The sequence below is a fragment of the Jaculus jaculus genome, chromosome 14 (genome assembly GCF_020740685.1).
Source record: "Jaculus jaculus isolate mJacJac1 chromosome 14, mJacJac1.mat.Y.cur, whole genome shotgun sequence".
NCBI lineage: Eukaryota > Metazoa > Chordata > Mammalia > Rodentia > Dipodidae > Jaculus > Jaculus jaculus.
In genome coordinates this window covers 54,880,079-54,893,126 of record NC_059115.1, presented here as the reverse complement: position 1 = coordinate 54,893,126, position 13,048 = coordinate 54,880,079, and the positions used below count along the sequence as shown (strand labels likewise).

Sequence of the window (13,048 nt, the reverse complement as noted above, 5' to 3'; positions counted from 1 at the left end):
CACATATTCTTTCTTTCTTGCTCTTTCCCTCTCTCTCTCTCCCCCCGCAAATAAATAATTAAAACATTTTTTAAAAAGAAATTACCTTTTAAAGAAAGAAAAGGAGGTAAGTCTTACAGCTTGAGCCTGAGAATCACTCTTCCATCTAAGCACTAGGTTATGATCTTTATTATTTCATTTAATTTTATCACAACATATTAAGCTGAGGAAAATAAGGTCTATAACAACAAAGCCACTTTCTCAAGGTCATGTATTTATTATGGAAAAGAATGGTTACTTTCTCCTGAAAGTTTACCAATTTTTTCTGTCTAGGATTTAACTAGAATAACAGTATATCTTCATGTGTTTCCCTATTTCTCAAAAGGTGATGCTGTCATGAAGAAACTAAATTGCAGGAGTCACTAGCCTTTACTCCTCCCTTCCCAATTCATCTATGGAAGTTTCACAGTTCTTCACTTGAGTAGTAGAGGCTACATAAACCACCACAGTTTAGCTTCCTCCACCTTTTAACCTGAACATCCTCTATAAAATGCTGTATCTCAGTCATATTTAAATATGGTGGGATGCTTATTTTCTTGACACATAAACCTCTGGTTTCTTCAGCACTATTCCTGTTACACTCTTCTATTGCTTTCTATGTCCCCAATCTTATGGGTTTATGCTCATTTTTAATTCCTTCCTTACCTACATTTTTTATGCAGTTTTGTAGCAAGCTGGCAGGTATTCAAAATCAGGAATTGTGGTGGTTTGATTCAGGTATCTCCCATAAACTTAGGTATTCTGAATGCTAGGTTCCCAGCCGATGGAAATTTGGGAATTAACACCTCCTGGAGGGAGTGTATTGTTGGGGGCGGGCTTATGGGTATTATAGCCAGTTTCCCCTTGCTAGTGTTTGGCACACTCCCGTTCCTGTTGTCTACCTTATGTGGGCGGGGGATAATGTCCACCCTCTGCTCATGCCATTGTTTTCCCTTGCCATCGTGGAGCTTCCCCTCGAGCCTGTAAGCCAAAATAAACCTCTTTTTCCTACAAGCTGCTCTTGGTTGGCAATGCAATGCAATGCAAGGCAATGCAAACCTGACTGCAACAGGTATCATGGTACATACCTGCTTTCAGCACTTAAGGAGGTGAAAGCAGGAGAATCAAGAGCTCAAAGCCAGGGATAGAGAGAGAGCTTAGTGATTAAGGCACTTGCCTGCAAAGCCAAAGGAATCAGGTTTGATTCCCCAGGCCCCACATAAGCCAGATGTACAAGGTTTATCCTAGAAACCTAGGAGACTATCAGGTACACATTTATGTCTATTGACTCCGTCACCTCAGCAAAATGTCTCTTCCTCTTAAGGTTAAAACAAGGACTTCTATACCTATTAATGAATAGTTGGGTTTCTCTAAGTAGTCAATAGTTTCCTTAAGAAGGGCTTAATGACAAGTGTCCTAATCCCTGGTTTTTGTAAATCACACTCTTCCTCACTAAAGAAATATTACACTTTGCATTGCCTCAAGTATTTTACATCATAATGGCAATGAATTTTCCTTCCCCTGTCCTACTTTGTGCTCTAATAACCAGAACACTGAGAGAAGTCCCTTAACCTTTTCCCCTGTAGTGTGCAAACTAGTGTCTCCCTGTAATATTGCAGTGGTCAGCTTCTTACTGGCTCCACCTTATACCAGGATCTGGAAGCTTGCTCCCACTCCTGTTCCCCCACATACACTTTGCTCCTCCCATTTGCACACTATTTAGGCCACTAAAGAACCTAAACAATGAGCAAGTTTCTTAGTCTGTCTCTCCCACAGAGAGCTCCTCAAACAAACCAAGAGAACTAGCTTCTCCTAGTGCTTGCTAGATAATATCAAAAAGTCAAGCAGAGAAAGGTAGCCTTAGTCAACTAACCCCCAAGAGCCCATTCTTCCTCACCTAATTCTTAGAAAGGGTCAGCTTCTCATAAAACAGGAAGTCCAAACTGAGTGCCAGTTTTTCCATAAGAATCAAACTCTAAAGCAGCTATGATGCCATACACCTTTAATCCCAACCCTTGGAAGGCAGAGGTAAGAGGATCACTATGAGTTCAAGGCCAGCCTGGGCTAAAGTGAGACATCCTCCCCTCAAAAACACACATTAAAAAAGGTTTAGAATAACTTGAATATATGAAAATGTGAAAGAGTTCCACAATTTCAAAGGCAATCACTGTTGACAGGAATCACTGAGTTACAGGATCTTATTACCTGCTTCAGTCCCTCTCTAGAAGGGACAGATGTTTTCACAATATCATCAATAGCCCACCACTGATCAGCAAGGTAAAGTGCCACAGCTAAAATAGAAAAAATGATTATTAACGTTTAAAAAATGTTACAGTGGACAATATTACTAGTTGACAAGAACTGTATAAATACTCTAAGTATACTCATTCTTGCATGCATGCCTACTTACTTGATTTTTCTGTCATGAAAATAATTAAATCCAAGACTTCTTTCACACCAGGCAAACATTCTACCACTGAGCCACACGCCCCAGTCACTATACCATTCTATAAAATATAATGTGGTCCCAATTATTTATTTCATCTCATTCACTAAATATCACTAAATATTTAACTATAGGCAATCAACAATTTTTCTAAAATTAAAATTTGAAAAAAATTGCAAAACAAATTCCTTCAATAAAATCCTAAACAGCCTGGACACAAACTCCTAAATTTACAAAAATGAAGCAAAAAAAAAGACAAGAAAAGACCTGTTAGAGAATCCTCAGGTGCAAAAAGAGCAAGAATTTTCTGAGTCTGATCTCCACCATAAAGAGGTACAAAGCCTACATTCGACAGGCTAATCGGGATCTGAAATGAGAATGATTCAAGATTAAGAGACTGTAAAAGAAATACATAACAAAAGTACCAAAAATTTACCAAAATATTAAAACTTTTCCTACACTTATTTTTTTATTTTAGTATATATTTAATAGCACACAATAATCCTAGTCTTTCAAAAAAAAAGGAGTAAAATCAGAAAGAACAAGTCTTCTTTTGTGTAAGAATGTTATTATCTTGAGGGAAGTCAAAATTTACTTCAATAAATTCGTAAGCATCAACCACATACAACATAAAAACAATACCCACCAGGCACGGTGGTACACGCCTTTAATCCCAGCACTTGGGAGGCAGAAGTAGGAGGATCGCCATTAGTTCGAGGCCACAGTGAGACTACATAAAATTCCGGGTCAGGCTGAGCTAGACTGAGACCCTATCTCAAAAACAAAACAAAACAAAATCCATGCTAGACCCTAAAACATCACTGCAAAATCAACTACACTTGATTGTCTTTAGACTACATGAAGTAACATTGTATTTTCTAGTAAAAAGAACCAGTTAGGTAAACATTTCAGCAAGATACATACAATACTTTAACATTTTTTTACTTTCATCAAGCCAGTACTAATTCTTCACTTGGGGTCAATAATAACAATTCAAAGAATTACAAGATCTTAATACTAGCAAGTCCCTTAAGCCCATATTACTCCCAGAAGAAAATTCTGAGGCCTATAGAAGATAAAGTCTGCCAGTTCATAAAATTTAAACAATTCCAAGTTTCTAAGTATCATGCCTTATTGACTAAAATTATTTTTCAAAATTGCAAAGTTTTCAAAAAAGAGTAAAGAATTTATTATAGGAATGTGTAATTTAATGTCTTCCTAATGTTTTTAATTAAAAATAAATTTCTAAATTCACAAATTTCAAATCTTAAATCGACTCCAACAGGATAATTTGCCTTAGCAAAACTGGTAACTTCTTATAATTTCAAAAGCAAAATGATAAATATTAAGCACTAACCTGTGGATTTTGTCTTTTTAACAACTGTGATATTCACCAGGTATGGTAGCACATGCCTTTTAATCCCAGCATTTGTGAGGCTGAGGTAGGAGAATTGCTATGAGTTTGAGGCCACCCTGAGACTACATAGTAAATTCCAGGTCAGCCTGGACTAGAGAGAGACCCTACCTCAAAAAACCTAAACCAAAATGAAACAAACAAAAAACCTGTGATGTTCTATTAACTAACTAATATTAACACATCATACTGGACAGATTTCTGATAAATTTGAAAACTGAATGGCCTTTCTTTTTATGAGGTTCAACTAGGCTGCAGAATGCCTTACCGTAATATCGAGAAGAGAAAAACATTCTGGATTTTCAGGGTCTCCACACCTTAAATCTGACAGATAATCCTCAGCAGAGTTTTCCAATTCCTCATGACTGCAGTTGTCCAGCAAGTCCACAGGGAATGCCATCTTCTATCAAACATGGAACATATGCACTTCAAATTTTGAAGTTTGATATAGTATCTGACCTTACCCAACATCTATCAGTTGCTTGTTCTCTTTTATTGTTATGTGGCATTCTACCACTTACAATTGATTTACCCACTCTACAACTGATGAACAACCGGACTCTTTCTAATATTTGGTAAGTATAAGTAAACCTGTTATGAGCAGTCATATATGGTTCATTTTGATGGACACATGCTCTCCATTTTGTTAGGTCTACATAGGCAGGTTAATCAATCTTACAGAAGCACATATTTTATTAATCCTGATGTGATTCAACAACAAAAATGGACCAAAGTCTAGCCAAGCCATTGAAGAAACACTTAAGTGATGCCTAAAGTGTGCAGTCAGCCAAACTCAAATATTGTCTTCAAAAAATGTGGCATGGAATTTACAGGAAAAAAAAGTGTGGAACTACATAATACAAATAAAAGAGGGCTGGAGAGATGGCTTAACAGTTAAGGCATTTGCCTGCAAAGCCTAAGGACTCATGTTTGACTCTCCAGGTCCCACGTAAGCCAGACACACAGTGATGCAAGCACACAAGGTCACACATACACAGAAGGAGGCACACACATCTGGAGTTCGATTGCAATGGCTGGGGGCTCGAGTGTGCCAATTCTCTCTCTCTCTCTCTCTCATACACACACACACACACACACACACACACACACACACACACACACATTGAAAAAGGCCATTTTGTTGGGCTTGTCTAAATAAATAAATAATAAAAGAAGCAAGGGCTGAGGATGTAGTGCAGTTGGTAGAGTGCTTGCCTTACATACATTAAAGCCCTAGATTTAATCTCCAGCACTCAATAAAATGAATGTGCTGGTGCAAGTTTGTAATTCCAAGCACTGGATCAGAAGTTCAAGAATATCTTCAACCAGATAGTGAGTTTGAGATTAGCCTGGGCACATGAGACCATCAGAAAGAAAAGGAAGGGAGGGAAGGAGGAAGGGGAAAAAAGAGACATACTAATCAAATGCACTGTGGAAAGGATCATGATTGGCATGTGTTTGAAATTTTCCATGATGAAAAGTTAAATAAAGAATAAACATGCTGGGCATGGAAACTCATGCCTTTGGTCCCAGCACTCTGGAGGCAGAAATAGGATTGCTATTCAAGGCTAGCCTGGGACTACAGAGTGAGTTCCAGGTCAGCCTGGACAAGTGAAACCTAATCTCAAAATTAATTAATTAATTAATTAAACTTATGACCTATGACAACTACTAATCTACTAGTTCTTAAAACTAATACCAATCAGCTTGTCTCAAAAGTTCCCTGTTTGGGGGCTGGAGAGATGACTCAGTGATTCAGGCACTTGCCTGCAAATCTAATGACCTAGGTTTGATGCCCTAGTGCCCACATAAGGCCAGATGCACAAAGTGGTATATGCATCTGGAATTTGTTCTCAGTAGTTGGAAGCCCTGGCACACTCATTCTGTGTGTCTCTTCCCACTTGCAAATAAATCAATAAAAATTTTTAAAATATTTTTATTTATTTATTTGAGAGCGACAGAGGGAAAGAGGCAGAGAAAGAGACAGAGAGAGAATGGGCATGCCAGGGCCTCCAGCCACTGCAAACGAACTCCAGATGCGTGTGCCCCCTTGTGCATCTGGCTAACATGGGTTCTGGGGAGTCAAGCCTCGAACCGGGGTCCTTAGGCTTCACAGGCAAGCGCTTAACCGCTAAGCCATCTCTTCAGCCCAAAATTATTATTTTTTAAGTTCCCTGTTTTGAGGACTGGGGAGATGGCTCAACACTTGCTTGCAAAGCCTACTGGCATGGATTCAATTCCCCGGCAACCCACGTAAAGCCAGGTAGGTATTCATTTGCAGCAGCAAGATACCCATGTGTGTGCACACATACAAACACAAGTCTGGCACTCTGCAGCAAGAGGACCTGGCATGCAGACACTCATGTGCATGTACACATGCATACACCATAAATAAATGATAACTTTAAAAATTTCATTTTAGGGCTGGAGAGATGGCTTAGCGGTTAAGTGCTTGCCTGTGAAGCCTAAAGACCCCGGTTCGAGGCTTGGTTCCCCAGGTCCCACGTTAGCCAGATGCACAAGGGGGCGCACGCGTCTGGAGTTCGTTTGCAGAGGCTGGAAGCCCTGGCGCGCCCATTCTCTCTCTCTCCCTCTATCTGTCTTTCTCTCTGTGTCTGTCGCTCTCAAATAAATAAATAAATAATTTAAAAAAAATTTCATTTTAAAAAGTTCTCTGTTTCTTTTTTTTTTTGGGGGGGGGTTCTGAGGTGAGGTCTCATTCTAGCTCAGGCTGACTTGGAATTCACTCTGTAGTCTTACAGTGGCCTTGAACTCTTGGCGATCCTCCTACCTCTCCTTCCAAGTGCTGGGGTTAAATGAGTGCTGGGGTTAAAGGCATGCACCACCATTCCCGGCTTTTTTTTCTTTTATTGAGGTAGGGTTTCACTTTAGCCCAGGCTGACCTAGAATTCACTATGTAGTCTCAGGGTGGCCTCAAGCTCACGGTAATCCTCCTACCTCTACCTCCTAAATACTGGGATTAAAGGTGTGCACCACCACGCTTGACATCCCTGTTTCGTATTTAGTCACCCAAAATAAAAACTGAAATGCCCAATTGTATGTATAAATAATTTCTTCAATTTTAACTTACTGACCTGATTTGAAACAAGGTAAGTAGCCCAATGTAGCCCACAATATGGCCTGACACTTGAGATTTTCTTGCCTCTTGCCTCCCTGAGTGCTGGGATTATAGATGTTGGTACATCAAGATTTTATGTTTTAAAAAATATATAGGTAGACATAAAGGGTGGAGAAAGGAAGGGAGGAGGATACTTAATAGGTTGATATTGTATATATGTAATTACAATGATTGTAATGGGGAGGTAATATGATGGAGAATGGAATTTCAAATGGGAAAGTGTGGGGGTGGGGAGGGAGGGAATTACCATGGGATATATTTTATAATCATGGAAAATCTTAATAAAAATTAAAAAATATATATAGGAGTTGGAGATACAGCAGTTACGTTACTTGCCAGCAAAGCCAAAGGACCCAAGTTCAATTCCCCAGTACCCACATAAAGCCAGATGCACAAGGTGGCACATGTGTTTGGAGTTCATTTGCAGTGGCTAGAGGTCCTGACCTGCCCATTCTATCTACCTCTCTCTTCCTCAAGTAAATAAATAAAATATTTTTAAAAACTATTAAAAGGGCTACAGAGATGGCTCAGTGATTAAAGGCACTTGCTTGCAAAACCTGATAATGGGCTGCAGAGATGCCTTAATGGTTAAGGCACTTGCCTGCAAAGCCTAAGGGCCCAGATTCAATTCTGCAGTACCCAGATAAGCCAAATACACAAGGCGCCACATGCATGTGGAATTCGTTAGCAGTGGCTAGAAGCCCTGGCGTGCCCATTCTCTCTCTCTCAGTCAAATAAATAAATATATTTTTTTAAAACCTGATATCCTGAGTTAGACTGCCCAGTACCTACTTAAAGCCAGATGTGGAAAGTGGCACATGCACCCAAAGTTCATATGCAGTGGCAAGTGGCCCTGGTGTGCCTACTCTTCCTCCATCTCCCCCCCCCTCTGTGTGCTTCCAAATAAATAAAAATATTTTTAAAAGTATAAATTGTTGCTGGGCATGGTGGCACATGCCTTTAATCCCAGCACTCGGGAGGCAGAGGTAGGAGGATTGCTGTGAGTTCGAGGCCAACCTGAGACTACATTGTTAGTTCCAAGTCGGCCTGGGCTAGCGTGAAACCCTACCTCGAAAAACAAAACAAACAAAAAAAAAAAAGTATAAATTGTTGTTCAAAGCATGAAGACATCAACTGAAGAAAATCAACTGAAAATAGTCAACTGGCTGAAAGTTACTTTCCTCTTAAAATGACTTTCAAAACCATTATATATGTATGTATGCAACATATATACATATATATTATATAATAACTTGCATATAGTTGAATGTATTTTTGAAGATATGATGATAAGGCACGATTTCTTTTTTAAATATTTTATTTATTTATGTATTTGAGAGAACACAAGAGAGAGAAAGAGGCAGATAGAGAAAGAGAATGGGCACACCAGGCCCTCAAGCCACTGCACGTGAACTCCAGATGCATGAGCCACATCGTGCATCTGGCTTTACATGGGGTACTGGGGGACCAAACCCGAGTCTTTTAGCTATGTCAGCAAGCACCTTAACCACTAAGCTATCTCTCCAGCCCAGTACTATTTCTTTAGCACAATTCAAAATCTAAGGCTTAAGGACTTTAAAATTTGGATGTCTGCTAAATTGCAAATCTATTTTACATAAATATACATTTTTTACTCAAATTGATTTTAAAATCAAAACCTAGAAATAGAATACAAAAACTCAGCCCAGCAGTTAGTATATGTTGACATCTAAATTTTCCCTTTTAGGGAAGCCAAGAAAAAGTTGTGAAACTATTTGAGAACAGTATCACAGGAATTCCATCTTTTTTTTTTCTTTTTTTTCTTTTTTTTTCGAGGTAGGGTTTCACTCCTCTAGTCAGGCTGACCTGGAATTCACTATGTAGTCTCAGGGTAGCCTTGAACTCACGGTGATCCTCCTAGCTCTGCCTCCCAAGTGCTGGGATTAAAGGCATGTGCCACCATGCCCGGCTAGGAATTCCATCTTAAAAAGAAGAAGAGGGCTGGAGAGATGGCTTCGCGGTTAAGACATTTGCCTGCGAAGCCAAAGGACTCAGGTTCGATTCCCCAGGACCCACATAAGCCAGATGCACAAGGTGGCGCATGTGTCTGGAGTTCGTTTACAGTGGCTGAAGGCTCTAGTGTATCTATTCTCTCTCTCCCAATCTCTCTATCTATCTGCCTCTTTCTCACTCTCAAATAAATAAAATAAATATTTTTAAAAAAAAAGAAAGAAAAGGGCTGGGAAGATGTCTCCGTGGTTACGAGAGTTTGCCCTTCAACATGAGAGATTACCAAGTCTGACTCCTATAACCCACATGAAGCTGAGCATAACCACATATGTCTACAGTCCCAGTCCGGTGGGAGGGCAGAGGCCCAAGAATCACTGGGGCTCACGAGAAAGTAGCTCAGGGTTGAGGGATAGATCGTGTCTCAAGCTATACTTGGATGAATAACAACAGAGGAAACCAAATGTTCTCCTCAGGCCTCAGCATGCTCATGTATGGGGTGAAGCACGCATCTACACACATGTGCACAGGCCACACAAACACACCACACCACACATATACTACACACAAACACACACACACACACACACAAAATTAAATAAATGAAACAAGTAAAAAGAAAAGGAAGCCCTGTAATTTTGAGAAAGCTCAACTAGAATTGGGGTAAAATGTTATGATTAGAAATATAAAACATGTAACAGTGGCTCTATGTAAAAGAAACATATTTGTTAGCTTAGGCAAACCTCTGTGTCTCTGTCATAAATTTAACATGTAAAAAATCAGGCCAATTATGTTCCAGTCAGATCTAATGATTCTTAGGATTAAAATTTTAAGCAAAGCTATAAACACAGAACAAAGAGTTAATAATGAATGAAATTTGTACTAGTCAAGAGAATTATTAACTGTTTTTCCTTTCTTATAAATAACAATGCAACTCATGTCCAAATATCTAAGGATCTGTAACAAAGTTCAAATGTCCAATTACATCATCACTAGACCATTTACTATACCATACCAGTGACTAGATGAAGCTCAAGAGGACCAATCACACATTCCCCTTAAATCAGTTCACAAGAGTCACTTGAATATTACCTACCAAACAAGGAGTATGTGAAACACACTTAAAATGTTCACACGCTGAGAGTAACTGTAATCTAACAGGTAAAATGTAAATCAGAATTTGAAAACTACTGCCAAAAACTTGAGTCTAGGGGACTAGGGAGATAGGTCGGTCAATAACGTGCCTTGGCCTCAATTGAGTCCTTAGGCTTCATAGGCAAGTGCCTTAACTGCTAAGCAATGTCTCCAGCCCTTTCCTCTATTTTTATTATAACATTATGATGGTTCTTTTTTTCTTTTTAATTTTTATTAACATTTTCCATAATTATAAAAAAAAAGCCCATGGTAATGCCCTCCCTCCCCCCTTCCACACTTTCCCCTTTGACATTCCATTCTCCATGATGGTTCTTTAAAAAAAAATTTTATTTTTTTGTTTGCTTTTTGCGGTAGGGTCTCACTCTAGTTTTGGCTGACCTGGAATTCACTATGTAGTTTCAGGGTGGCCTTGAACTCAAGGCAATTCTTCTACCTCTACCTTCTAAGTTCTGTGATTAAAGGTGTGTGCCACCATGCCTGGCTTGGTTCTTAAAATATTTTAAACACTAGTGCCACATTTAAGGGGGAAAACTATTAGATAGGTGAAGCAGATAATCTGAATAAAGAACCCAATGACACAGAATCATAGAATTTCCGAGCAATAAGCAGTCTCAGAGATCTTCACCTCCCACTTACATGTAGCATGTCAGAGTCACATACGAGCTGACTCTGCTAGTCCCCTGGCAAGAGGGAGACTGACAACACAGGACAGGTTTCCCTAATCCATTCACATTTCCTCTATCCTAGTGTTGTTCAAGCTTCAATAATTTCCATACCATCTCAACACTTTCGTTTTATTGTTATTTATTTGACAGAGAAAGAATGGGCAAACCAGGGCCTTTAGCCACTGCAAACAAACTCCTGACACGTGCGACCCCTTGTGCATCTGGCTAATGTGGGTTCTGGGGAATTGAACCGGGGTCCTTTGGCTTTGCAGGCAAACACCTTAACCGCTAAGCCACCCCTCCAGCCCCAATCTCAACACTTTTCTTTGTGCCAAGTGATATTTTTATCTCTCAATTCACTTCTTAAAAAAAAAAAAACAACCAGGACTGGAGAGATTGGCTCAGCAGTTAAGGCCTGTGAAACCTAATGACCCTGGTTGGATTCCCAAGTACCCACGTAAAGCCAGATGCACAAAGTGGTGTTTCTCAGCATTCAAGAGGCTGACATAGGAGGATGACTGTGAGCTCAAAGCCAGCCTAGCCTGCAGAGTGAGTTCCACAACAGCCTGTACAATTATGAGACCCTGATTCAAAGTAAAAAATAAATAAATAAGCACACACACATAAGTGCATCTTATCCCACTGCTATCCTTCCTTTTTTTAAAATTTTATGAGAGGAAGAGAGACAAAAAGAGGCGGGGGAATGGGGAGTAATGGGCATGCCAGGGTCTTTAGCCACTGTAAATGAACTCCAGACACATGAGCCACCTTGTGCATCTGGCTGTCATGGGCCCTAAGGAAATCAAATCTGAGTCCTTTGGCTTCACAGGCAAATGCCTTAATTGCTAAGCCATCTCTCCAGCCTAAAATAATGAATTTTATTACATATATCTTATTTCACTTAGAAGGGACAGGGGCTGGAGAGATGGGTTAGCAATTAAGGCACTTGCCTGCAAAGCCTGAGGACCCAGGTTCAATTCTCCAGTACCAATGTAACACCAGATATACAAGGTGGCACAAGTTTGTGCCTGGAGTTTGTTTGCAGTGGCAAGAGGCCCTGGCATGTTCATTCTCCAGCTTTCTATCTGCCTCTTTATCTCTCTCTCTCAAACAAATAAATAAATATTTTAAATTCATTATTTTAACCAATTTTAAGTATACAACTCAGTGGCAGTAAGTACATTCAGTGTTGTGCAAGAATCAGAGCATCCATTTCCCGAGCTTGCTCATCACCACAAATAGAAAATCTGTATGCATTAAACAGTTACTTCCTAATCATCTCTTCCCTTGCTCTCAGATTTTTGAAAATCTTTATTTATTTGAGAGAGAGAAAAAAAATAAAGAATGCGTGTGCAAGGGCATCTTGCCAAATGCACACCCATTTTGTGTGACTGGCTTCACAAGGTTACTGGGGACTCAAACCTATGACAGCAGGCTCAGGCTTTGCAGCAAATGCCTTTAACCTAACCACTGATCTAGCTCGTCAGTCCCACTCTCAGATTTTGTCTATTTTCTTTTTAAATGGGATTGAAATTCATGTCATACTGTTCTCAATTAGCTTCAAACTTTTCTTGCTGCCCAAAATAGGAAAATTTAGACAGTCATGTTTACTAATGGTTGGTCTGAATTTTTGTGTTCTTTTTCTAGGTATTGATATTTAAATTCAATTAATTAGAAAATACATATTTATATAAAATTGTCTTTCTAACATAATGCACATGCAAATTTGAAGTGTTTAACAGCAAGATTTAAGATTAAAGCTAATTTACCTTCTTCCTTAAGGCAGAATTTATAGATAAATTTGATGACTGTAAGAATGTTATATATGGAATCCTGTAACTGTCCTTTTATGTCTGCCTTTAATCCAGCACTTGGAAGGCAGAGGTAGAAGGATCACTGTGAGATCAAGACCAGCCTAAGACTCATAATGAATTCCAGGTCAGCTTGGGCAACCTCAAAAAAAAAAATTTAAACTATCAAAATCAAAACTATTAAATTTATAATAATATATATTTATATATATAAATATATTTATAATAATTTATTAAATTATTTATTTTATTAAATTATAATCAAAACTATTAAATTTTGTTCATGTGACAGCACTGGGGAAGCAGAAATAGGATAGCTGAGTTTGAGGCCACTCTGAGTCTACATAGTGAATTCCAGGTCAGCTTGGGCTACAGTGAGACCCTATCTTGAAAAACAAAAAAACAAAATAAATG

The 13,048-nt window shown here is 39.1% G+C and overlaps 1 protein-coding gene across 3 annotated transcripts in view; it reads right to left on the bottom strand.

Moving 5' to 3' along the window:
• Nucleotides 1-13,048, bottom strand: part of Fam169a (family with sequence similarity 169 member A) — a 79,453-nt gene that overhangs the window by 43,314 nt on the left and 23,091 nt on the right. For 2 of the 3 annotated variants that reach the window (XM_045133618.1, XM_045133617.1), the window contains exons 2-4: nucleotides 4,147-4,281; nucleotides 2,732-2,831; nucleotides 2,224-2,309 (exon numbers count right to left, since the gene is read on the bottom strand). In XM_045133618.1, coding sequence (XP_044989553.1) covers nucleotides 2,224-2,309; nucleotides 2,732-2,831; nucleotides 4,147-4,278 — 318 coding nt within the window. In that variant the 5' untranslated portion in view covers nucleotides 4,279-4,281. The remainder of the gene's footprint in view (nucleotides 1-2,223; nucleotides 2,310-2,731; nucleotides 2,832-4,146; nucleotides 4,282-13,048) is intronic. The other variant, XM_045133619.1, reaches the window with a different exon arrangement.